The sequence below is a fragment of the Ptiloglossa arizonensis genome, chromosome 2 (genome assembly GCF_051014685.1).
Source record: "Ptiloglossa arizonensis isolate GNS036 chromosome 2, iyPtiAriz1_principal, whole genome shotgun sequence".
In the NCBI taxonomy this organism is placed as follows: Eukaryota; Metazoa; Arthropoda; class Insecta; order Hymenoptera; family Colletidae; genus Ptiloglossa; species Ptiloglossa arizonensis.
The window spans coordinates 17265617-17292699 of record NC_135049.1 but is presented as its reverse complement, the minus strand read 5'-3'; the positions used below and the strand labels follow the sequence as shown (position 1 = coordinate 17292699).

At 37.5% G+C, this 27083-nt stretch overlaps 1 protein-coding gene across 3 annotated transcripts in view; it reads left to right on the top strand.

The window, feature by feature from the left end:
- Sick (sickie) overlaps window positions 1-27083 on the top strand; it is a 310825-nt gene that overhangs the window by 52778 nt on the left and 230964 nt on the right. For all 3 annotated transcript variants that reach the window (XM_076305092.1, XM_076305094.1, XM_076305096.1), the window contains one exon: window positions 25328-25497. In XM_076305092.1, the coding sequence (XP_076161207.1) occupies window positions 25328-25497 (170 nt within the window). The remainder of the gene's footprint in view (window positions 1-25327; window positions 25498-27083) is intronic.

Sequence of the window (27083 nt, the reverse complement as noted above, 5' to 3'; positions counted from 1 at the left end):
TTCCGCTGGAGTATTCTAAAACCATGTAATTTGACATTGGTGTCTGTTGTCGGAATGCACGATCGCTATCTTCTATCAACGTTATTGTCTCTTAAGATGAACGTAAAATGAGTTGCATAACCGCTTGGCTCGCAATACGTACACACATGTCAGTCATGGTGCACCGGGTGTCGCGCAGATAGCTTTGCACGCAGGTTAATCTAACGTGTTCGTGTTTCTTGTCCGAGGACTTGCATACCTGTCGCACTTGTACGACCTTACATAATGATTGCACTTCCGTCGTTCCAAGGATCTCACACCGTGCGAGATTCGTCTGGAATCGAGGGAATATTATACCTACGAACGAATCGAACGGTTTTGACAATCTTTTCCGATCATTTTACAATTTTTTCGTATTACAAATTTCATGATTTTACTCTTGGAAATTTTGGAAACCTATTCTCACGAAAAATCATACTCGTCACGTTTTGTCTATAAAAAAAAAAAAAATACAATTTCTTCTTATTTAGTGTAATTTTAATCCATGAGTAATCTTGTGGTCCTTTTAGTTTCGTTCTTTGTAAAAATGTTTCAAATAAATCTCAAAAGGAAGTAAATTCTGGTGGAAAAATTTAAACGAACTTTCTCTTTCTCTATTTCTCTTTCTCTATTTCTCTTTCTCTATTTCTCTTTCTCTATCTCTCTTTCTCTATCTCTCTTTCTCTATCTCTCTTTCTCTATCTCTCTTTCTCTATTTCTCTTTCTCTATTTCTCTTTCTCTATTTCTCTTTCTCTATTTCTCTTTCTCTATTTCTCTTTCTCTATTTCTCTTCCTCTATTTCTCTTTCTCTATTTCTCTTCCTCTATTTCTCTTCCTCTATTTCTCTTCCTCTATTTCTCTTCCTCTATTTCTCTTCCTCTATTTCTCTTCCTCTATTTTTCTTTCTCTATTTCTCTTTCTCTATTTCTCTTTCTCTATTTCTCTTCCTCTATTTCTCTTTCTCTATTTTTTTTTCTCTATTTTCTCGAGTAACAGTTACAATTAATTCATAAGTGTATCGGTGTAATTGGAGCCTAATCGATAGAAAAAGGAACGCAGAAGTGTGTGTAAGCGAATCAAGCGTGAATTTCTACGCTGGTAGATAGTTAGACTCTGTTCTCAGCGTTACGGAAAAGAAATGGCCTTCGAAATCCCGGTCGCCGCTGGAACGAATTCCAGCGTTTCCGGTGTTCTTGGGCGGGAAACGAAGCGAGCGGTTTCGAGCTCCTTGAAAGGTCATCCGCGTCAGCCTTTATTGGGTCTTCTGCGGCAACCGTATTTGTACACATTGTTCTCACATTTCTGAATATTCTCACACCCTACGCGCACGCGGTTAAAAAAAAATTTTTTATACACACAGAGATGCGAACGGCCGAATTTTATGGACGCCGGATTTTCTCGACGGTGTCGGACCATTTTATAAATAAATCTTCTGGTGTGCACATCGATTCGAACGTCTCTGTTTTATCGTAACGTTTTCGACAACTCGGTGTGTCATTTTTTGTACGTAAGATCTTTAATAGGAAAATCTGCAGGAACGATAACATTTAGAAATAATTAATTATACGTGGACAAATTTTGAAGAAGCGAAAAGTTTAAATTGGCGCACTGACGTTTGAAAATAGATAATCGATACGTCAGGTGTTTTATTCTTTGAATTTTTACTTACCAATTTAAAGTTGCACTTTTAAAGCTGTGCAGCTTAAGAAAATACAAACAAACGTATCGATGTTTGTCCATCTGAAACTTTAAGCAACCCTTTAAGGAAGTGTTCTTACCAAACCCAACCCTAAATAGAAAGTGTTTATATCTCGAAGAAGAAGCGTTTCCGGACCCGTGTTCACGTGACATTTCCCATCCTTGCGTCGAATAGAATCTGCTTCTAAAATCTGACCATCTAACTCTCCAACACTCTGTATATTTATTTTATCGTGGATACACAGCTTCGTTGCATCAAATGGAAGTATATCTGTACGATATTGTGTACTTACATAATCAATCAATATTACATATCAGAATGCAACACCTTATGCAATATCCAATGTCCAGTACAGTTCGTTCGATTAATGAAAAATTTAAATCTATCTATTAGACGTTGCATCTTAACGAGAACACTATCAATGGATCGGTGAGAATGTCCCGATGAAAATGAGTCCAAACACGACCCTACTCGGACCACTTCTCGGTTACGTAATTAAAACCGAGAAAATGAAAAAAAAATGAACTCGTAGAACGCGTAAACAAAAAATGTTCGGAACACGGTCGTGTTTGAACTCATTTTCATCGGGAGGGTCTCACCGATCCATCGACTATACTCGCGCGAAGATAAAACGAAACGCAAGACGTTTTAGCTCGCATTAGCAGCTGTCGCACCGATACGCGTGCGGTATCGCTTTGAAGTTCACCGCCCGAGAGCCAGTAATACAAAACTACCTCGTTGTCGCACTCGCTCCCGGTATATCTCTTTCACTGTCCCCGTCTAACGATCCACGCGTGGCTGACTCTCAGGTCGAGATAAAAAAGGTAGATTCCTGGAATGAATTCGCGACCAACCCCGACTATACGCGAGCGTACGTCTGGTACCGATTTTTCGCGTATACCGCCGCGCGAACTACGCGCAAACTTATTTAACCAGATGCCTTTAGAGCGATGAACAAAATGGAGCCTTTCAAGTTCCGTGAATCGTAAAAACTATTTACATTTTCCTTCCTATTTACCATTAACTCTCCAACGGGCGTTAGTTTGTTTATTTATTCCATTAATCGTCCGGCTGATGCTTCGATAAATGGTGATTGATCTTAAATACGTTGAGTCGAAGCGTAGAAAAAGAAAAAAAAGTTAAATATTTGTCTCTCAAAATACCTCTATTGGTAATTCTCGGAAAAAGGATCGTGATTTTAAGATTTTGCGAGATTTTCACGAATTTGATACATTCTTGAAAATATTGAACCGTAGGAAAATAAAAACCGTTAAATATTCTATCTTTGAGAATCCCCTCTTGGCGATTTTTACCCGAAATAGTACAAAAAGTGCAAAAAGTACAAAACGTACAAAACGTACAAAACGTACAAAACGTACAAAAAGTACAAAAGGTACAAAAAATACTCTAGTATTAGGTTAATAATTAAAAAAATTTTTCTCCCACAGAGAAGTATACACAAATATCATCTAATAATATTTTCTACCTGACCTTGTCAGTCGTACACCGTGTCTCCTAATTACAAAAAAAAAAAAAAGTTTATCCCCAGCCACTTCCATCTTGCGTGCACTAATTTTTGTTTCTCGAGCAGAGATCGAGCCAGATATTAAAAGGGGAAGATTGACGACGAAGGTGCGATTAAACGTTATTCACCGCGGAACTTTGACGTTTTCATGGAGGCCAGAGACGTGAAAACGTGCAGGTACTCGGGACGGGGGGAAGGGTTTGTATTTACGCGTTGCGGTGCTGCAATTTCATTGAAATTCGTCGGGAATTTTTCGTCGGGACCCTCCCCCCACCCCACGGAATCGGGCAGAGGCGCACACGAGTGCCTCGTGTGTAATTAGTCAGACCGTGGCTCATCGACTCGCGGTATTTTACACGCGCGTGTACGCGGAATTACCGCAGCCGCGTGCAACGGCGCGTGATCGTTGAATCCGTCCCTCTTTCTCTGGGCACCGGTGTTTTCAACGAGATCTCACTCGTTGCGTTACGGCCGAATTAGTATCTCGTTAACACAGTGCATCGTGTTTGCACCGTTGCGCAGTTGCAGCTGATATATCGTTGACAGTTGTAACGTTTGTCCTGAAACGCGAAACGGGGGGGGAAAAAAAAGAAGAGAGAGAGAGAGAGAGAAAAAAGACAAATAAAGAATATACACCGTACGAGATTACGGTTGCCGAGGTGAAATATCGTTTTAATACAGCTGTTTTGGAAGAACAACGAGTGCTCGACGTTGAAATAATGCCGGTTAATGAATGCAAATAGAGGGACGCGGAAAACGTAAATAATCGAATATTCGGTGCGTCGGGTGCCGCGTCTCTTTTTCAACGAATTAGTTGAAAATTGATAGCGATTGTCGCAACCGGGTCACGAATAATTGATTAATTATCACCCTTTGGGGATTGCGCACCTGTACGAGTACAGTGGTGCGGTTATTGGAACAAAAAGATCAAAGTGTACGGGAGAATAATAATTAAAAGACACGGAAAACTGAAAAGTGAAAATTTTACGATAATTCACCTATTCGAACCGCGAGGTTCTGTGTGCCTCGATGCGTGTACTTTGCGATCGTTAATGGGTGGAGTTTATCGAAGAGAGCGAGAGAGACAGAGCAACAGGGAGCGAGTCTCGCATTACAATGCAAGAATACTGTAATTCGTGTAATAACTTACACACGTGTCTATCATTCGATGTATCGATATAAAAAGGAACAAATAGTCGTGTGTAATAAAACGTACCAAGGTCAACTCGCAACAGGAGGTCGAAGAATAAAAGAGAAAATATTTCAACGATCTGACTCCGATTCATCGACGAGCTCCGAAATTCGAATACATCGGAGATTCGACAATGTTTGCGTCGTAAAAGTAATCGTGAATACGGTCTCCTGTCGAGTACTCATTGTGTATATTTTTGAAGAAAAGATGGATGTTGCGGTTACTTAAACGACCGTGGCGAGTTACGGGCGGGGACAATTTATTAGCACTTATCGGCGCGCAAACGAGGCACAATTTTAGTGCCTTGTTAAATGCTGGAAACACATAGTGTAAACATTCCTAGGAAGCGAATGGAAGGACGTCGTCGTCGTCGTCGTCGTCGCGCATTCGTCAGAAAATATCGTTGAAAAATCTGGTGTCGCGAGGTTACAGTACCCGCGCGTGTTTTTCGCGCGTATCGTGTGTCGTACGTGAAAGAATCGCGGGAAAAACGCGGGTACGTGGTCGACGAATGGGAAACGAGAGCCGTGGAAATCCCTGGCGGGAAATACGGCGGAAAAAGGAACTCGAAGAGGCGCAAACACATTTCGCTTCTGCCGTGCACTCGTCGCGGAATACATAAAGTATTTTAAGCGTCAATGAGAACTGGGAGGGGAAAAAAAAAAAGAAAACAAAAAGGGAGTCTCGATTGCAAAGTGTGTAACATTGTTCCGTGGTACGAACGACGAAATATTGTTACAATAGTGACGAATATAAAAGACGATTCTTCGGTGGTGTTACGCGAATAACAGAAGTCAGATATAAAAGAACCATTACCCGAGAACGGGACCTTTAAATTACCTGTTTTGCAATGCAGATGAGTGTATAATTTAAACTCCGAATATTTGCAAAAAAATTTCACCGAATGCCTAGTACCGTTGTTTACATATTTATTTGGTAAGTTAATTGCTACGTGTAAATATTTATCCGGACAAATTGAACCCGAAATCGGACACGTTGTTTGTCTATTTATTCGACGAGTTCGTTTATCTAAATGGTTTTTCGTTCAAATTTCACCGAACGCCTAATACATAGTTTATGTACATATGTATTTGACAATGCACGACCGTTAATAAAATTTATTCGATGCGAAGTTATTGAACAAAAATTGCATCTCTTTGAGGTTTTTCATGATTAATAATGTCGTACGCGATAAAAAATATCGATGCATTTCATTAATCTTCGTAAATAATAGGTGTAGATAATTTGTGCGTTTTATTTTGTATTTTCGAAATTATTGACAAAAAATTGTATCTCTTGAAGGGTTTTCACGGTTAATAATGTCATACACGGTAAAAAATATCGATGTATTTCATTAATCTTCGTAAATAATAGGGGTAGATAATTTGTGTTTCACTTCGTATATTCGAAATTATTGACAAAAAATTGTATCTCTTGAAGGGTTTTCACGGTTAATAATGTCGTACGCGATAAAAAAATACTGATGCATTTCATTAATCATCGTAAATAATAGGGGTGGACAATTTGTGCGTTTCACGTTGTATATTCGCGCAACACGTGTGTCCATTTCATTCCAGGATCTCATTTAGTCCCGTTTTGATCGCGAAGCGCTTAACGATCGAGTCGATCAATCGAGGTTCCGCGTAATCGTTCGCTGCATTGCATATGCATCTCCATTTTCGGTCCCGTTACACTCTTCTTTTCTTTATCCATCTTTCGCCCTTCTTCGTCGTATCTCTCCTTGCAATTTCATTGGACGTTGCGTAGAAGTTTGTGCAAGAAGTCGACGAACACACGATACAGGTATCAACCTTTTGAAGTAAAAAAAAAAAAAACACGTTAATCCATCGAGTATTAAATTATTACTTTCTCCTAAATTGACGTCGATTATCTACACGTAATACGATTAGAAAATAAGCTAAAAATATATTACAGTGTACTTTGTATATTACAAAGTAAAAATATTAAATATATATTTAATATGTCGGACTTTGTACACTGTAATACATTTAATATATCGGATCTTAATCTTATACCTTGAAAGTCACACGATATACGACATTTTTTCGAGCATCTTTTAAATAGTACACTGTAACTCAATGACTTAATAAAAGGATGTTTTAACACGTACATAATTATGGACTAAGTGAAAGTTTCGACATTTGGGTATATAAAATTCATTGACTGGTCGGTACGAAAATTATTATAATGCGCAAGCGTGATTACATATTTTATGCGGTGTTGCGCTACACGGAGGAACATGATTATACCGAAATCACTTAAAACGGGTAATTACGTCACTGTGTCGTTAAAGACACGTTTTAAGTTTCCCTCGTTATTCGCGTGGAGAAATAATTAAGTAATATATTTTGCTCGCGCGGAGCAATATTATTGGGCTGGCTTTTAAATAGAACGTTCATTCAATATCTATATTTGTACGGTAACTCCGCTCTTTATCGCTTAAAATATTTCTCACCAGATAGGTAATTATTAAGATCTCTTTCTCGACATTGAATTAAAACAGAATTCATCGCAAGGAGTAAATTTAGGAAACTGAACGCTCTACGCAAATGATAATTAAAAAAAAATTATCCCTAAATATCTATGTATTATTATTCATCTCGTCGTTAATATTATCGTGTTTTAACTTTGGACCATCTTCGTTTACAATATTCGATAACAATTATAATTTTCGATAATACCGTTCATTTTGCAACAAGAATAACTTATTATTTATTTGAAAACGTTGATCGTGTCACGAACAGCACCGAATCCAGCCAATTCGGTTTAAAAAGGTGTCGTGTTCCGTTTAAAGAATTTTTTATTTTTCCTTGATGGAAATGTGAAAGTTTAATCGGTTCGAAACACGTTCGATATGATTCAACGACTGGTTACGTAATTTCGGTGTACGAACAATCGTAACGCTGGTAATACGTGTGCATATCTCGCGCGAATCAAGCGGTTTCCAGCCTCTGTGCACATAACCGCAGCAACGTTAACAGGGTCGGCTGATATATTTGAACCTCGATGCCGAACAATCAAATGAGTCACACTAATTTTCGTCCGGATCGAGATTTCATTGTTCTCTGTTCGTTATTCGTGAAAAAACAGGAACTTGCTTTTGTTTAACCATGACTGCGCGTTTTGTCTTATTTCAAATACGTTCTAGCAAACAAATGAGCAATCCTGATGTTCGAATGAAAACCAACAGTACAAATCGAAATATTTAATTGGTGATTGATACGAATCTTATGTTCAAAGCTTTGAAATACTTTTTTTAAATCATAACTGCGCGTTTTGTATTATTTTAAACGCGTTCTAGCAAACAAATGAGCAATCCTGATGTTCGAGTAAAAATCAACAGTATAAATTTAAATATTTAATTGGTGATTGTTACGAATCTTATATTCAAAGCTTTGAAATACTTTTTTTAAATCATAACTGCGCGTTTTGTCTTATTTCAAACGCGTTCTAGCAAACAAATGAGCAATCCTGATGTTCGAGTGAAAATCAACAGTATAAATTTAAATATTTAATTGGCGATTGTTACGAATCTTATATTCAAAGCTTTGAAATACTTTTTTTAAATCATAACTGCGCGTTTTGTCTTATTTTAAACGCGTTCTAGCAAACAAATGAGCAATCTCGATGTTCGAGAGAAAACCAATAGTACAAATCGAAATATTTAATTGATAATTGATACGAATCTTATATATAATACATAGCTTTGAAATACACGTCTCACAGTCGAACAAGTGACATTTGTTTCTTTTGCAAACAGTTATATAAATCCGTGAGATAAGTACATCTGTGCAAACTTATGCAACAACAACAACAACAATTAAACGAACGCCGTCACTCGTAACGAGTAACGTGGGTAGCCACGAGTCGATATTTTTATAACCTGGAAAGATATTACAAGAACTTCGAAACGTACCTGGATTTTCTTTTTATCGAACAACGAATTTCCTTTTGGAAAATTATACGGTAGAAATTAAGACGAATCGAAAAGTATATTTTTTGAACGACCTTGATATATATATATATTTGACCTGGAAGATTAATTTATCTTTCGTGACTTGTTCGTTGCAACGAATATTGAAAAAGAGTTCCGTGTACTCGAACCGTGCGTTCTTTATTCTTACCAGTGAACTTTTTTTACCATTAAGAATTTTTGTGATATCTTCCTGGTGTCCGAGTACTGATTTGAACAGGTTACGTGACTCAACCTGTATATCGAAGTACCGAAATACCAACACGGTGGGCCACATAAAACGCTACAAGATATTTTCTCTGCAACTGTTCGAGATAACAATAAAATCTTTTTTAGTGCTTTACGATTTGTTGGGGCCTTTTATGTGATATATGGGGTACGGCTTACGAGGCTCCGGGGGGTGTGCACACCATAACGTTTTAAGTGGAACGGCATATAAAGTTCGACAGTTTTAGAAAGCGTTTCTAACAATAAATAATCCTACAATAACATATTCCTCTATACTCGGTATAGAAAATACTTCCGTTATCGAAACGTTAAACCATTCACCATCAAACTACTTCCTCGCAATATTTACCATCTATCGATAAACATCACACGATACTCGAATCAATTTTAATAATACACTAGTTGTAAATTCTACGCTAAAATAATCGTTTTATTTTACTAGAACTGTCGATACCAAGATCATGATCCTTAAAGGATGAAACAAACGTACACTTAACCTCGTATACGCAATGAAAGATAAATAAATGCAAAAGAAATCGGTGTATAGTCGCGTTGCATTTACTGCAATTGCAACTGCATCTCAATTTCCATTTTCCAACGTGACCTGCACAATGCTTCGGAACATTAGATACCTGAATCGCGATGACTGGGCCGGTTCTTTTATAAATTTCAACGCTTCGTAATCCACAAGGTTGCAGCTGTAATCTCGTTTCCCCGATGGTGTTCATCGATTCAAGGAGAATCGAACGCTGCACGGTTTCGAGCTCGTCGATCGTTCCAGAAAAACCCGATCGAGGGACATCGGTCGCTCGAGGTGGGCCCGAACGAGAGCCCGAGGCGATTATTAGCCGCTCGATATACTTTTTTTCCCTATTTTCTTTTTTTTCTTCTTCTTCTTCTTCTTCTTCTTTTCTCTCGCGGTCGCACCGCCAATTTTTTCACGCAGATTACGCCATCACCGTTATGCACATTCCGTAAATTCCCCGAGGTCGTTGGGACCATTAAAGACGCCTTCCCTTCGCTTCCATCTCGTAGATTGATTCCCTGGCTTTTGTACTCGCTGGGCAGGTCGTACCAGGAAGGTAAAGCTTGCTGATGCATACTCGGAAACGAACTATAGAAATGCCTCGAACACGCAATACTTCCTTTATTCATCGGTACCGAGAACAAGGCGTGATTTGTGGCACAACCGAAAAAAAAGCTACCCCGGATGAAAACAACTCGTGAAAAAGGGTACATGGGAAGATTTTTACCGAAATTTTCGATCGATTCTTTTTCATCGCGAAACTTTCGAAAATGTCGTAGCTGTGAATAAATTATCGGTAGTTTTTCTTTTTTTTTTTAAATTGTTAAGGAAAGGAAGTATTCAATTCTGGTGATCTCAACGTTGAAATTAATATTTTATCGGTCGATCGAGCACGGTTACGAATGGGTATAAATATTTACAGATATATTAAGTATTTTAGAGCTTTGTATTTATTTAATTACAGATATATTTACAAAAAATGTACTTTTCGTGTTTGTTGGTAAGTTGGCGGGTAAAGCTGATCTATGTTTTCATTCCGGAATGTCAGGAAATTGATACGAATATTTTGGTTGCACGGATAATGTTTAATTTAATAATAAAAAGAATTCTTTACGAAAAGGATGGAATATTAATCGATTCGATGACACGTTTAGTCGTTTTATTTCAACACAAGTGTAGTGACTCGTTCGGTTCGTTTTGCAACGATGTTGGTGATACAATTTTCGCGTACAATTGACGCAAGACTCGTTACGCGAGAATTTAGAATATACTGTTCGCAGTGATACAAGTATAACGTCATTGCGTTCAAGGAGATTGAATTGCACGAATATGGTCCTTGTAATACACATTTCGAGAACAAAGAAATATTATGTTTCCATTGTTGACTCGTTAGCCGTTATACGAACGGTGACCCGTTGTTATTTAACTTGGTCGTTAATTTTTGATCCATTAGCATGGGACGCATAACTGTCAAACGCTATAGTTGTACCTCTAACGAAGCTCTTATTATATCGGAGACACAATAGCTCGTATAAATCGTAAAACGCGATTGTCATTCTTACATGCTAATGTTGACACAATAATCCTTCGCAATACTCTTCGTAGTGGATTGCATATGTATTCGCATACGTACGAATAAGTGGGCGTTAATGGATCGAGGAATAATTTCTTTTTTCCGTATTCCGTTATACATACATCACTTCTTTCGTTTCTCGAAAGTACACTCTGGCCAAATTAAATACTACCGAACCGTTCGGGTTAATAACGAAACGATATTTACCGCGTCAATGATCAAATTATTTCTTTCCACTTGTCATTTATACGTATCCAGATTATTCGTATATTTATTCGTGGATATATTTTTAATTTTTGTTATAAATATTCGTGTCATTTTTCTTGATAAATATCGATCCGTCGACTATGTCACCGATCCATTAAGGTTCATTGTAATTAACGTCGAAGAATTTGATTTTTAAATAGTTCGACACGCATAAATGAATTCAATTTTCCTCGTTAGCGAACGATACTTCGCTCCTTTAATTTATATCGATCAGTCGTTGAAGAGGGAACGCAGACCTGTCGTTAACGCGTATCCGGTCAGGCTACTGTAACAATTCAGCTTATTCGGAACACTTTCATTGATTCCATTTACTGTGATCGAACGAACGGAGTGGTAAACCTTGTAACTTATTACCGTAATACTCGCGGTTATCATAACAGAAAAATCGACGAGAAGTAATTTAATGCAAGATACGAGTTTCGCAAGTCGAGTATTGCACGAGTCCGTTCGTGTAAAAAAGCATGAAAAAACAAATACGATAGAACTGCACGGTAGAACTACACGGTAGAACTACAAATTGAAAATACTGTATCAATATTTTTGACGAGTATCGACAAAGTAGAAAAAAAAGAATCACTGTGGAACTAATCGTGCTAATAGTACTTCTAAATTGACATCATGTCTACTCGAAATATTTTACTTTATTATGGATAGATTTATAATACGTTTGCAATATGTTTACAATACATTTACAATACATTTACACTGCATTTACAATACAATTATAATACATACTTTTGTTATACATTTAAAATACATATACAATACATTTACAATACAATTATAATATATACATGTATTATACATTTAAAATACATATAGAATGCATTTACAATGCATTTATGTTGCATTTACGATGCATTTATGTTACATTTTCGATACATTTACCATATATTTTTTATACATTTTCGATACATTTTCAATACATTTTCGATACATTTTCGATACATTTTCGATACATTTTCGATACATTTTCGATACATTTTCGATACATTTTCGATACATTTATTTTATTATAAATTTTCAGGGAGCGACTGTAAACCTATTAAGGAATAATTGCAAGTGCATCGAATCAATTAGTCAACGCGTCGATAATTCGCACGATTATTCCCCACAACGAAAGTACACGATTGTTCGACGTAACACGTTAAAATAACATTCGCGAAGCTTTCATTAACAAACACGTCCAATTTCTACGACCATGCTACGCCACGAATTAGCGTAACAGAGACATGGAAAGTTACGACTCCTCACTGCAGCCATGAAACTGGTAAATCGAAACGATTGAGATCCTCGATCGCTCCGTTTTATTAGAGTGTAAATATTCGTTGCAATTGATCAACGAATTGCAAGAAGATCGACCAACGCTCTTATTCGCGCCGGTGAGAGGAATTAAACTCAGAAGTCGTCTTAAAAAATCAGGTTACGTTTGTCAGGAATCTCCTTGTCGTTTGTAGATGCAACTCACGTGCAATCGTCTGGCAGAGGCTTCGAGGAAACTTAGCCTGAATTCCAACTCACTAGGAACCCAGAAGCCATTAGATGAAACTTAATTACCTTCTCCTCGCCTTTCCCGATAAAATCCTCGATTTCCATATCTTTATTTACCGTTTCTCTCGATCGATAAAATACTCTCCATGATTAGAAAAATTCCACGCAACGTAATTGTCTTATTACTTGAACAACAAAAAATATCTCTATCGTTGATTCGCACGTTCTTTCAAGCTTTCTGTTTCAAATTAGAACACTCTTACCTGTTGAACGCACACGTTCGAAATCTTTGGCTCGAATACGAATCGAATCTATGGGAATTTCTTTTAATTTTACAACGCATCGAGAGGACCGAGGAAGCACAGGATTTTTTGCAACTGTTTTAATTATAGAAACATAATACAGTATAAGGTTCGAAGCGGAAGAAAAATCCAAGGAACTCACTAGGGCTCGTAGTGTAACGTTTGAAACGTTTTGAAAGATTTTGGCGCTTTAATCCGAAAAGAAGAGGATCGTTGGTTCGGAGCTCTTCGGGGTTTCTTATTTTTAGAAAAAGAAAAAGTAACTGCGATCACTCTGTTCTTCTCACGTTTCCTCCTCCCCTTTTCACTTCCGTACTCTCACGATAATTACGAAGCAAGGCCTGGATGCAACAGCGAGTTGAAGAAGCACATGGCCCGTGACAAGAAAAGCCGGTCTATATCCGACAGATAAATGCGATGACTGTTTAACACCGAGGAAAGCCCCGTAGGCACGAGCCATCTCTAAAATTAATCGGTCTATCGGCTTTTTGTGCCACGAGTAACCGAGATTAGAGGTGGTCCCTAGACGCCGCTGAACTTCGCGTCCCGTTTACCGACCGAATAAACCAAAAATATTACAATCGTTATCCAAGCCGTCACGTCATCTCACGTATTTTTACCAATTTTTTTTCTCTCGTTACGTAGAATAATTTTGGGAGAGATGAACTGATCAAGCATTTCGAAAAGTATGAACCACAAGAGTTTAGAATCTCTATTGGAATCGTCAAGTGTTCTTTGTATTTAAAAAAATTGTTTTTTCGTTACGTAGTATAATTTAGGGAGAGATGGACTGATCAAGCATTTCGAAAAGTATAAACCAAAAGAATTTACAATCCCTATTGGGATCGTCAAGTGTTCTTTGTATTTTTATAATATTTTTTTCTCTCGTCACGTAGAATATTTTAGGGAGAGATGGACTGATCAAGCATTTCGAAAAGTATGAACCAAAAGAGTTTACAATCCCTATCGGGATCGTCAAGTATTCTTTGTATTTTTATAATTTTTTTTCTCTCTCGTTACGTAGAATAATTAAAGGAGAGACGAACCAGTCAAGGATTTGCAAAACTACTAATGCATCTGTGCTTGTGAAATTTTGTACAATTTGACTATGCAAAATATCGATGAAAATCAATATCTTAATTTCTATTATATTCAATATTTTATTTCAAGGTGAATTTTTTTACACCTTGACTGTACAAAATATCGATAAAGGTCAATATTTTAATTTCTGATGTAGACAGGAATTTTTTGTTTGCGATAAACCACACTTTAATAACGCGTTATGTAAGATTCACACCGTTCGGGATAGATGGACCATATCGATTGTACGTTCGAAGTTTTTGGGTCAGGAAAGATTCTGAATGTTTGCAACTTATGTTTTTAACTTTACAATACAATAGAATTTAAGAAAATAGTCGTATCTGTCATATTAGTTTTAATTACAGAGGAACAGTGGACTGCGAGGATACGATAGGTCGAAAAAGACCCAAAAAATATGCCATACTTAAAGAAAAAAAGGAAAGTCTTGAAACCGAATATTTCCTACCAAAGCTAATTTTGGAAATTTTTACTTCACAGTGGTTCGCTCTATAGATAAACTAATTTAGATCTCTCGAAGACTCCAGTCTTAAAAGAAAGAAAACAGGTTTCAAAACTGAAATATCATGTTCCTAATTTTGATGGTTCTCGCTTCACAATGGTATTCCTCATAGATAAACTAATCTAGATTTCTCTAAGTCTCCAGTTTAAGAAAAAAAAGAAGGTTTTAAAATTGAAACACTATATTCTTAATTTTAGTAATTTTCGTTTCACGATGGTGTTCTCCACAACTAAACTAATCTCGATCTTTCAAGGACTCTGGTCCTAAGAAAAGGAGAAAAGATCTCAAAACTCAAATTTCCGATCGAAACGCTACATTCCGAATTTTTGAAATTTTTGTTTCACCTTCGTGCTCTTCGTAACTAAACTGATCTAGATCTCTCTGGATCTCCAGTTTATTCGTATCCCTTTGAAACTTTGTGCGACACCGAGAAGGATAAGTTACGAGTGCTCTCTGCACTTAATCGAGAGCTCGTTACATTGTATCTGCTGGAAGTTTTATTGCTCGAACGAAAGCAAATCTCAAGCGGTGTCGAAAGTTCTCTACGTTCCCGAGACACGAGAACCTTTGACTGTGTACTCAATTAAGAAAACCCAAGGAGCATTTAACTACTAACAGACTGTTTTGCACAGAGCAAAACGCACGAGCGGGGACATCTTTTCGCTCTGTAATTGACCCCGAGAATTAAACGAGTTGAAAAGCTAACATCTCACGTGCCAGACTTTATACCAACGCATCCAGAAGTTTTCTTCGTTTCGCGACTTTTGACACTTATTATTCAAACAATAACAACCAAATAGGAAGTTTTCTTCTCTTCGTGACTTTTGATTCTTATTATTCAAATAATAACAATGAAATAGAAAGTTTTCTTCGTTTTGTGACTTTTGGTTCTTATTATTCAAATAATAACAACCAAATAGGAAGTTTTCTTCGTTTCGTGACTTTTGGTTCTTATTATTCAAATAATAACAACCAAATAGGAAGTCTTCTTCGTTTCGTGACTTTTGGTTCTTATTATTCAAATAATAACAATCAAATAGGAAGTTTTCTTCGTTTCGTGACTTTTGACTCTTATTATTCAAATAATAACAACGAAATAGGAAGTTTTCTTCTCTTCGTGACTTTTAGTTCTTATTATTCAAATAATAACAAGCAAATAGGAAGTTTTCTTCGTTTCGTGACTTTTGGTTCTTATTATTCAAATAATAACAATCAAAAAGAAAGTTTTCTTTGTTTTGTGACTTTTGATTCTTATTATTCAAATAATAGAAGTTTTCTATCGATTTACGACTTTCGACTCTTATTATTCAAATAAAAATAAACAAATAATCCGTAGAAATATCTTATACATAGATATTCGTATAAAAACGTATAAACATTTCGTCGCAGATGTTTCGTATAAATCCTCCTCGGTGTATAAATACGAACGAGTGAATGAAATAAAAAGAAACAAATGAAATTGAATATTTCAAGTTGAAGTTGAAACAAGAACTCAAAGAACGAAACACGAAGTTATTAAACCGCGTGCCACTTAAAAATCTTCCACGATGGAAGAGAAAAAAATTGCACGTTGAACGTGAAAGATACTAAACATAAAAATATGTTTGTCAGTTTGTTGTACAAAGTGACCTAAACTCGATTAGAATTACGATGTAATAAAATTACTCAATTGGAGCAAACATTATTACTAGTTACTCAAAAGGTGCCATAGTTACCCTAATGTTTCGCTTCTTTCCAACATATGGAATTGTACGATTTATTGAAAATTAAATACCCGTTCGTCGCTTTTTACGCGCGAAAATTAAACTCGAAAATCTCCCAATGAAAAGTACAAAAAAAAAATAAAAAATAAAAAAAAAATGCACATTTGAATTCACCGTAAAGAACACTAATACTCCAAGATGACACTTGTTAAGAACGTAAGAACGAGTCGAGCTCCGCGGATCGTTATAATTAATAAATCGAGGAAATATTAAATTACACGTGATCGTTAGACGACCGTTCTTTCCAACATATGAAATTGTACGAATTATTGAAAATTAAACACCCGTTCGTCGCTTTTCACGCGCGAAAATTAAACTCGAAAATCTTCCAATGAAAAGTACAAAAAAAAAAGAAATATTGTACATTTGAATTCACCGCAAAGAACACTAATACTCCAAGATGACACTTGTTAAGAACGTAAGAACGAGTCGAGCTCCGCGGATCGTTACAATTAATAAATCGAGGTAATATTAAATTACACGTGATCGTTAGACGATCAGGAATTCTGACTCGTGTAAGTATTCCGCGAAGTAGCTCCCTGTGGTTATTCTTCTCAGGATTCATCGCAAGCCATTCGCACATTCTTCGCGTAGCGCAAAAAATGAGTGGTATGGTTAATCTTGACGTTCGCTGTCTTCCTTCGGCCGACTGGTTCGCATGGGCGTTGGAACATACTTTTTGATCGATTCTCCGCGCATCTCACGGCTTTTTTCAAATATCCAGCTCGGTACGGTTCTGTTGCTCGTCGCTTTCGGGAAAAGAGCGCGCGACTTGGACTTCTCTGCGCAAAAACCGAGGCCGAGTGTTATGTTTCACTTGGTCGTGAGTCAAGCGCAGTAACGAGGTAATGCGTTGTGTCAGCGACGAAAGGATGTGCTTAATCTGGAAGAAAATGAGAAAAGATTTCTTAATTGAGACCGATGAAACGGACAACCGAATAAACACGAGCGAGCGAGCGAGCGACGAGCAACAAAGAGCCACGGATCATTGAAATTTCTTCGATCGCATTCCTGATAGGTGTCTTCTGTGTCTTTTCTTGGTCACGTGCGCAGAATACTCGATTATTTGTATTCGATGTGTTTTGTCATTCAAATTTTCATTTTTTATTCGTTGTTTACCGTTTTCGTTTGATACTCGATACTTTTGTATCTGTATACAATTTCGAAATATAATTTCATTCATCTTTGATATTCGGTTGGTTAAAAATTGTACGTATTTTTTGAAATTCATCCAATTCGTTACAATTGTGGTATATTAATTTTCAATCGATGCACAGGCGTTCAATATCTGTCTTGTTGTTCGATCACCTCTGTAAGTCGGTAAGTAACGAATAAAATAACTTTCCTTTGTTTTTTAATTTATTTAACGTCACTTCGAGTTAGAAGCTATTACCAAACTTTCGTAAACTAATCGGTTAGAATATAATTGCCTACTTACATTCTACGTTACGTACAGTGATATTAGAAAGTTTACATTTTGAAATCGATCTGATGTTCATTCGAAATTAAATTATACTTTGTAATCGGAGCAGCAGAAGCTTGCAAATTTTACGAACGAATCACAATGTTTTTATTCGTTGTCTATTGTTCGAATTTTTCCATAGTGAAGTCGATTGTTCGTTTATTCGATAAAAATTACAATTCTAATTACAAAGTTAAATTGTATTTCACATTTAACAAACTTAGTAGAAAAGACTGTGATATTTGATTGTATATAGTGATATTCGAATGTTTACATTTTGAAATCAATCAGTTGTTTATTCGAAATTAAATTATACTTCACGATCTTGCAATCTTTACAAATGAATCTTCACACGATGTTTCAATTCGCTGTCCATTTCTCGAATAGTTCCACAGCGAAAAATCGTTTGTTTGTTCGATAAAAATTCCAATTCTAATTACAAAGTTAAATTCTATTTCACATTTAACAAACTTAGTAGAAAAGACTGTGATATTTGATTGTATATAGTGATATTCGAATGTTTACATTTTGAAATCAATCAGTTGTTTATTCGAAATTAAATTATACTTCACGATCTTGCAAGCTTTACAAATGAATCTTCACACGATGTTTCAATTCGCTGTCCATTTCTCGAATTGTTCCATAGCGAAAAATCGTTTGTTTGTTCGATAAAAATTCCAATTCTAATTACAAAGTTAAATTCTATTTCACATTTAACAAACTTAGTAGAAAAGACTATGATATTTGGTTGTATATGGTAATATTCGAATGTTTACATTTTGAAATCAATCAGTTGTTTATTCGAAATTAAATTATATCTCACAATCGAAGCAACAGAAGCTTGCAATCTTTACAAATGAATCTTCACACAATGCTTCAATTCGCTGTCCATTTCACGAATAGTTCCACAGCGAAAAATCGTTTGTTTGTTCGATAAAAATTACAATTCTAATTACGAAGTTAAATTACACCTCGTGTTTAACAAACTCGCTAAAAACGTAGCGAACGAATCCCCCCTCCCCATTCATTGTTCGAACGTAATTTCTCCGTTCTCTGGAGTTCAGCTATCGCTTGTCCATTGCAACGGGCACAGCCGTTCCACTGATATTTCCGCGAGACACGTTCCAGGGAAGAAAGAAAACGGGGAAACGAAATTGCCGCTCCAGGAGTTTCGTTTTCTAAAGCTCCGATGCCCGGTGCGAGCGAGGATACCGGTTCCACGTCAGATACAGGATCCTTCTCTTCTTGTTATTGTGCAATCGTCTCCTCCGTGCGACTTTTGTGTCGAATACTTGCACTCGCGGCACACGTAACGACCATGCGCTCCACTAACGCACCGTGATGCACCGGTGAGCCCATATTTGACGCGCGTAACGATCTCCTGGAAAACCGAAGAAACGAGTTACAACGTCCAACGAATCGATCGGTTATTTGCACGATAATATCCTCCCGATTATCCGAGTTACAGGATCGGTTGCCATTTTCACGGTGTCGAGTGCAGGGTACCGCGAACACCGCGTTCGTATTCCGTGATTAACGTTTCGGAAAAATGGTCCGGAAATGGGGAAATTTATATCCGGACGAGAGTTTCCAATGAAGAATAAAAGATAAAAAGGTTAATCGTTCGTTATTCGTCGAACGAAAATTATTATACGTAATTATACGTTATACGTACGTAATATGTATACGTAAGATATTACTGATGGAAATTGAAATTACCTCATGGGGTAGAATTAACTTCAAGGGGATATTTAATAGATCGTTCCGGTTTGGAAAAGTTATACGCACTATGGGTTTGGGTACACTCGTTTTTTATTTATTTTTAAATGAATTCCGCGTGCACGTAATTGGAATAGAGAAATAGTTACTTTATTTTGTGATAGTATAGACTAAAGGAGGTTTTCGAATTAACACCAGGAAATTGAAATTACGATGTTAACCAATTAGAGTATTATTAATTACTCGATGGGAGACGCGAACATTTCTGGATCAATGGATCGATGTTGTTACAAAATACGTTTGTTGTACAAACTGACCTAAATTCGATTAAAATTACGGTGTAATAAAATTACTCAATTGGAGCAAATGTTATTACTAATTACTCAAAAGGTGTCATAGACCTTTCTGGATAGACAATCTTATTATAAAATGTATCTATTGTATAATTTAATAACGATCGAAATATTTCCAAATTTTTCGAAAGGTCACGAAGATCGATAAAAGGAGTCGTGTTAAAAATTACGATGGCTCGAATTCTATTCATCGTTAATCGAACTAAATAGTACTAATAATTACTCAAAAGAAGGAGTGGACTTTTCTGGATCAATCTAACGACAATCTCGTTATAAAATATATCTATTCTATAATTTAACAACGATTGAAATATTTCCAAATTTTTCGAAAGGTTATAAAAATCGCTAAAAGGAGTCCTGTTAAAAATTACGATGGCTCGAATTCAGTTTGTCGCTTGTTCGATACACGCGTGCGCGCTCATGGAATCGATGGTTGAAGAGAGACGGCCATAGAGGCTCAGAGAAGCTTCTTACGCTTCTTCTTTTTCGTTTCCTCGTTATGCAGCAGAGGAGCGAGGACGCTACCATAAGAGGACATCTCTTGGCATCTTTGGCTCTCAGCCGTTCTCCTTCCTCGGTCGCTGTATCTCTGAAACCTGGGCCAACGTACACGCGCAGGGTTCGAGGGACAGGTACCCTTGGATCTGTTGATCGCATCTACAAATGGGGCCCGGTTAATTGCACGCCCGTAACGCGACGAGAATTTTCATTTCGTTATCCTTGCGATTACCGTTGCTTTTTAATCGATCCCAGGTGTATATAGGGTCCAGGAAGAAAGTTAACCATATCTTTTTTTTGCAAAACTTGACACTTTCGATTGACTTTTAAACGCACACAGAATATTTATTTTTCGTTTATATACAACATTTGTAGAATTATATAGAATATTTATTTTTCTAGAGTTTAATTACTATTCTTTTGTACGGATTGCAAAGAATTTTATGAAAATTTATAACAGTTACATATTCACTGCAAGAACGTGTTAATATTTGTATGCATTTTATATCAGTCGGTTCAAGTTGGCCCACCCTGTAGATGTTATTAGGTACGACTTGTTACTTGCCTACTGTTGCATCTTTGTCGACAATATTTTCATTTCTTCGTCGTTATGTATTTTTTATAACGAGTGATGGAATTTTTTTTCAATTCTGATTTATTTATTTCTTCGTTAGTTTCTAATTTTTATAACGCGTAAAATGAGTAGAATCCTCGACGCGCAGCCTTGTATTCCCTCTACAATGTAAAGAATTCACCAGTGTTCCGTTTCATACATCATTTCGTAACGTCGATTCGTTCTTATTCTGCAACGAGTAAGTGTCCGGTGACTTATGGATCAGGAGTGTATATTACGCATTTTTGTACATAGCCATGACTGTTAACTCACATTCCGAGACAACTATAGATCGTTGAACGTATTTCCTTCCAGGCCTGGGACACTATCGATATAACTGTTCAAATATCGTTTCAATGATATTTCCTTGTCGATGAATTTTTTTCGGTATTTCTCGAATAATTTCATTCCAACTTTACAATATTCTTTTTACTTCAAATATCGCTTTAGAAATTTATTTACACGTGTTCATCGTGTGAACAAGGTCGAAAGAAGAATATTTACAAGAATAAAAAAGGCGTATTGTGACAAAATTACAGTGCTCGTGAAATTCACGATCGAACAAAAGTATTTGACGAAGAGTTTCAAATTTTGAATCAGAGGTATATTTTTTTAAATTTAAATAGACAATTTAAACATTGCGCGTATACGATTAATTCTATCATTGTTATTGGAATTTTTAACCAGCATTTCGCTGTAAAATTATCAATAAACTAATCATTTCAGATGGGTAAATTAGACAAGCAAGAAAATCGAATAACGAAATTTCTTTGAAAAATTGTATCTCTGTTTTAAGTCACATTCTTCGAGCGAGATAAACATGTACAAGTTGAAGCATTCGAGACATTCGAGATTTCAAACCATTTCACCGACTTATCGTTTCTCATTCTCAATTACCGGCATGAGTTGCAAAATCATCGGAGTAATTATCAGTTGAAGTGACCGTGGCTTGTAGGAAGCTACTTTTGTGCTGTTTCCTCAACGCGTTGCGAAAGTCGAAAAGGTTAAAGAGAATTAAAATCACGAAAGTGGAATGCCGTGAAAAATTGTGTAACTACGACGACGATCGAGCGAGCTCGTATCCTGCAAATTTTCACCGAATAATGACCGTTGCAACATCGGTTTCAAACTGGAGAAATGACTTTTAAAGCGTCGCGTGTGATCACACCATGATGCAACGTACCACGGAACAGTAGTTGCATCGTAATTGAAATACGATTGACGTACAAGCAACGTTATTTTTACCAAAACGATCTTGAAAATAATTGTAACACTTGTTTCACCGTTGTAACGAACGGTTCCCATTTCCTAACTGTTTGAATCGTATGAAAAAAAAAGAAACAATTACAAACAGATAAATATTCTTTGAGAAATATTTATGATATAAAATTTTTGTTTATTTCATTCCTATTGAGCTTGAAAGAAAAATTTGATAAATATTTATGATATAAATATTCTTTGATAAATATTACTTCTTTGAGAAATATTTATGATGTCCCTACTGAGTTACAAAAACAAATTGCATCGATAATATTCTATACTCTGTCTAATACGAGAGTATATTATCCAGTAAAATTATTGAGTTGTTCGGAAAGTAATTTCGTTTTCCAAAATGGAGAATATATAATTTAATAAACTGTTTATACGCTCTAAAAAAATCGTGTTTCATTTTCACCCCAAAAAAAAAAAAATGAAATGACTTTCCCAATAGTACCTATATACAAGAAATATGTAGCAGTAGTTTTATTTATCTTACGAAACGTTTATTAATAAAAATTCTAAACTGACTCTGAATTTTCTCAAATTGTTCCCGAGCGAAGAAACCCCGAGAATTATTTCAAATGAAAAGTAAAATCCACGACCGAATTTACTAAAAATTCCCGGAGCTCTTTCGATCCCCTTGAAAAATCCACGTAGGGATTACGTAAAAAGCTCGAGTACGAAATCGAGTAAAAGAATCTGAGTAAAAAGCTGACCGACCAACATCGCGAATAGAACAACCTGTTGGATGTACCTTCGACCCTTTATTAGGAAGCGCAATGTCTCCCTTAAGTCCAAGGTCTTCTTTTTCGCGCTCGGTGATACACGTTGGTACACGTACGACGGGGACGCTCGACAGGGTAGACAGAAGAATGCATTAAAAAGCGCCAGCGCCATTTATGGCTGTCATCTCGCGCGGATAACTCGTGAGTGCTCGCCCCGATGCGTCGCGATGCATCTCGCGGACGTCGAGTCGCCGCAAAGGGCCCCTGGCGTCGACAAAAGCTTCGCTCGCCTCGTTTTATCGTCGAGACTTTTCCCAACGAAGATGTTATTTCGATGTATTCAACCTCGACGGATAAGGGTCGATTTTTGAAAGTGCGCCTCACTTATGAAACAAGGCCTCCTACCAATGGCCGCTGTCGAGTACCTAACCGGCCCTTCGATTCATTCGGCCCGGTATCGCGAACGAGATCGGACGAGCAAAGTGAAAAATAATCTCGACACGTTCTTTCTCGATGCAAACAAGAGCACAGAAGCGAAGCGAAGTACGCTAACCCGGATATTTCCGTGCACACGAAAGTGTAACAATCGATCACTGACGGATCTGAAATGCAGCCAAAGTACCATTTCAAGTAACGCGTTATCTTGCTTCATGGTTATTTTTGCAATTTGGTAACTCCCTCGTTGAAACGTCGCTTCTCCGGTTCGATGAAGTGTATTAGATTCGTTACTGTTCAGATTCTTCGGCTCGAGCGGTAAATTTGAATTTGCAAACTTAACATTCTTAGGTTTCTCGTTCTATCTTCGCGAAACTATTATCAATGGATCGGCGAGGTTCTCCCGATGAAAATGAGTCCAAACACGACCTCATTCGGACAACTTTCAATCGTACGTAATAAAAACATTTTCAAAAATGATCACTATAGCGCGTGAGAGAAAGTAGTCCGAATACGGTCGTGTTTGGACTCATTTTCATCGCGAGAATTTCAGCAATCCATTTACGCTACTCGATGATACAAATTACTCAATCATGTAGTATAATTTCTATTGTTTCTTAAAAAATCATCTCCCTCGTGCCTTCGCTCAACAGCTTCAATTTTCAACTAATCATATATGTACACTATATTTCCTTTCGTCTGTATTCGATCGGTAATTATACCTTACTATTTATTTCAATTATTATTTCATCCATCTTACTAAATAAAAAAAAACTAATAAAAAGCTAAATACTAAGCAAAATCTCTAAAAAGCCATACAGTCGACGTAATTGATCCACGATCGAGAAAACTTGGAAAACTTTTCGCTGATAGAACCTTCCGACAATAGAGCCTTCCGTAATAACGTCTAATGGTGTACTACAGTATGTGTTTCCCCGTCGCGTAACACGAGGGTTGTCGCGATTTTTCGACACGTTACACGGGTGTCTACTCTGTATGAAAGCGGGAACGAGCAACATTGGATCCATTTCTCGCGTTTCCACGATTCCGTTCGTTCGTTCGTTCGTTGGTTGGTTCGTTCGTCGGGCGTCCACCGCCCCATTGGAGTCGCGCGTGTGTATTTACCTCGAAACGAACACACGAGCCATCTAGCTGTTACCTACGCGTGGGCACCCGGGGTATTGTCGGGTGAGTCATCTCTCTCTTCCGTTCCTTGTGTACCTCTCACCACCCCGTGTGCAACGTGTGCAGGCACAGCACGGTTTGTTTTCTGGGTAAAAGCCGGAGCCGCTGTGGCTCTTAAGAACAATGGAAACAAAAGTGGCACGCCGGCACGCGTGCTAGCACAAGGTAGCCATGGTCACGGCGGTCACGTTTCGCAGAATGTTGTGTCGTGTATGTATACCCTCGCTGCGTCCTTTATGTACCACCTATACCGCGCTCTGTACCTTCTTTCGCGTTGTTCTACCCTCGGTACTATGTACACCGATATGTAACAGTCACCTCGATACGTCCACCGTGTCTGGAATTCTGGACAATTCGTTGCGAGGAAAGTTAATCGAATTAGAAGAGAGTTGTGCATTCGATGTCGAAATATTCATTGAAATATTTAATTTCGTAATTACAATTTTTATTCAACGAGTTTTTCTCGTTCGAAACTTTCACGGGAGATACAGATTTTACTTTGCTTTTAAACTCGAGCTCGATCCTCGAATTTTTCCTTCGATCTCGTTGAAAATTGTCTGTAATAATTTGAAATTTAATTACGCGCGGACGGAGCGCGAGATGGTAACTTTAGATGCAATTTTAAACATCTGTGCGATCAAATTCTACCTCGTCGTGTTTCACTTTCTTTGCGCACCGATCTGGTTATGAGATACGATAAGTGTAATTTGAAAGCGCGCGTTACGCAACGCGCTTTCAATGTGCAAGCGACTGGTCTCGATTCGAACGAGAGCTTGGAAATCGATGGAAAACCGGTAGAAATCGGGAGAGGAAATTTTTGATCGATTCGCGCTAAGCGTGCACTAAACAGACGCACCAGTTTACGGGATGATCGATGTTTTGCCTCTGTGTTGCGCAGGTCGAGAACGTGAGCCTGTGCGTAGGAGCGCTCCGGGCTCTCGGGGCGGACGTGGCCTCGGTGAATCCCAGCGAATTGGCAACGGGATCAACCCTGTGGCCGGTCCTCGCCCTTCTTTTCGCCCTCTCACGATACAAGCAGAGAGCAAAACAGCTTCAAGATATGCCTAGGTAAGTCGTAACGTAGTTTCCTTCTTGCCGACAGTGGGTAAAGTAAACAGTATCCGCGTCGATAAGATTTCTCTGCGGGTAAGTCAGATTTCTTTGCCAACGGTTGGTATCGTCGTGTTTGATCGACCGAAGTTAAGTTAGAAATAACACACGGTACGTTATCGATCAAGGAACACATACCTGTACTTGTAATAGAGAGTACAGAGTAATATAAATGAATTGTAAACAATTAATATATTTTCTTTTGTTTCAAAGAAAGTATTTTACAGTACACGTACCATTATTTTCAATTTATTCTTATTTATTCTTGGAGAAAATTATGATTTATACGATACAAATTCGGGTGTCTTGTAAAAATATTGAAAACTCATTTGATATACGTAAGAATAAAATTCCTGTACTAATCGATCGTTTTAAAGCTAATAGTTACTCGAATTCAGATATTGAGACATTTATACGATCAATATTAATGTAATAAAGGAGAGCTGTCGCGGTTGAAAATCTTCCAGAAAACTTCATTTAATTCGACAACGGTTTGCCTCGAGGGACGACACTCGTTCAAGCGCGACCTATCGCGATCCTTAAATTTCTTTCTGGTTTCATTGACGTTGATCGATACGTATGTATCACCGCGGGTAAATGTCTGCGCTACTCCCTCGACTCGGTTTTGCAAAATTTTCGAGCACTTAGACGTCTCGGCGTAATACTTTCATTCATCGTGTGCACGAATCGATACCGACGTCCCGTCAGACGAACGACCTGGCGGCGTGCTCATTAACGTTCGCGTTAATCAAGCTGTACGCGAGCCCGTACCACCGAACGTTCGTGAGTACATTGCGATGCACGTATAGTGACGGACGTATACTCGCGAACGCACGAACAACTGTACCATTATAATCTGTATTACTGCGTTAAAATTGTTTGGCAATAATTTTTTAGTATACTTTTCGAAAGTCACAAGTGCACAGAATAAAGTTGCACGAAATGGTAAAATGATTATTTTCAAACGTATTAATTGTATCAAAAAGTGTTATTACGCAAAGTTGAAGTATCTTAGGGGACTATTGTATTTTTTGTACATAAAAGGGTAAAGGAGATTTCAAGATATCAATTTTTCTTCCAACGAAATTATGTATGTTTTTCGATACATGCATATTTAGTTTAGGTGATCCAAAAGTATCGCGTACACCGATGATGGGAAAATAAACTTTTCGAATATTATTATATATTTACTTTTGACATAATATTACACGTATTAAAATCAGAAATATTTATTTACGTAAACGTGTACATACAAAATATATGCCTAAAGTATGCTTGCAATTATGCAAGGGACGCGCGGTACGGTTGAAGTGCTGTTTCTAACTTAACCTCAATGTAATAATATCGATGTGTAAGTATACGAGCGCCACTGTACGTATATATACGTGCACGCACGCGCGTACGCGCACGCGCACGCGCCGCTAGTCACGCGGTTCCTCTGTGCGCGTACACGTATTTCGTTACAGTAACGCAACGCAACGGGTTGGAGCTTCAAACATTTTAATTACTCCCACACGATCCGCGGTTAATTGCTCTCGCGAGCC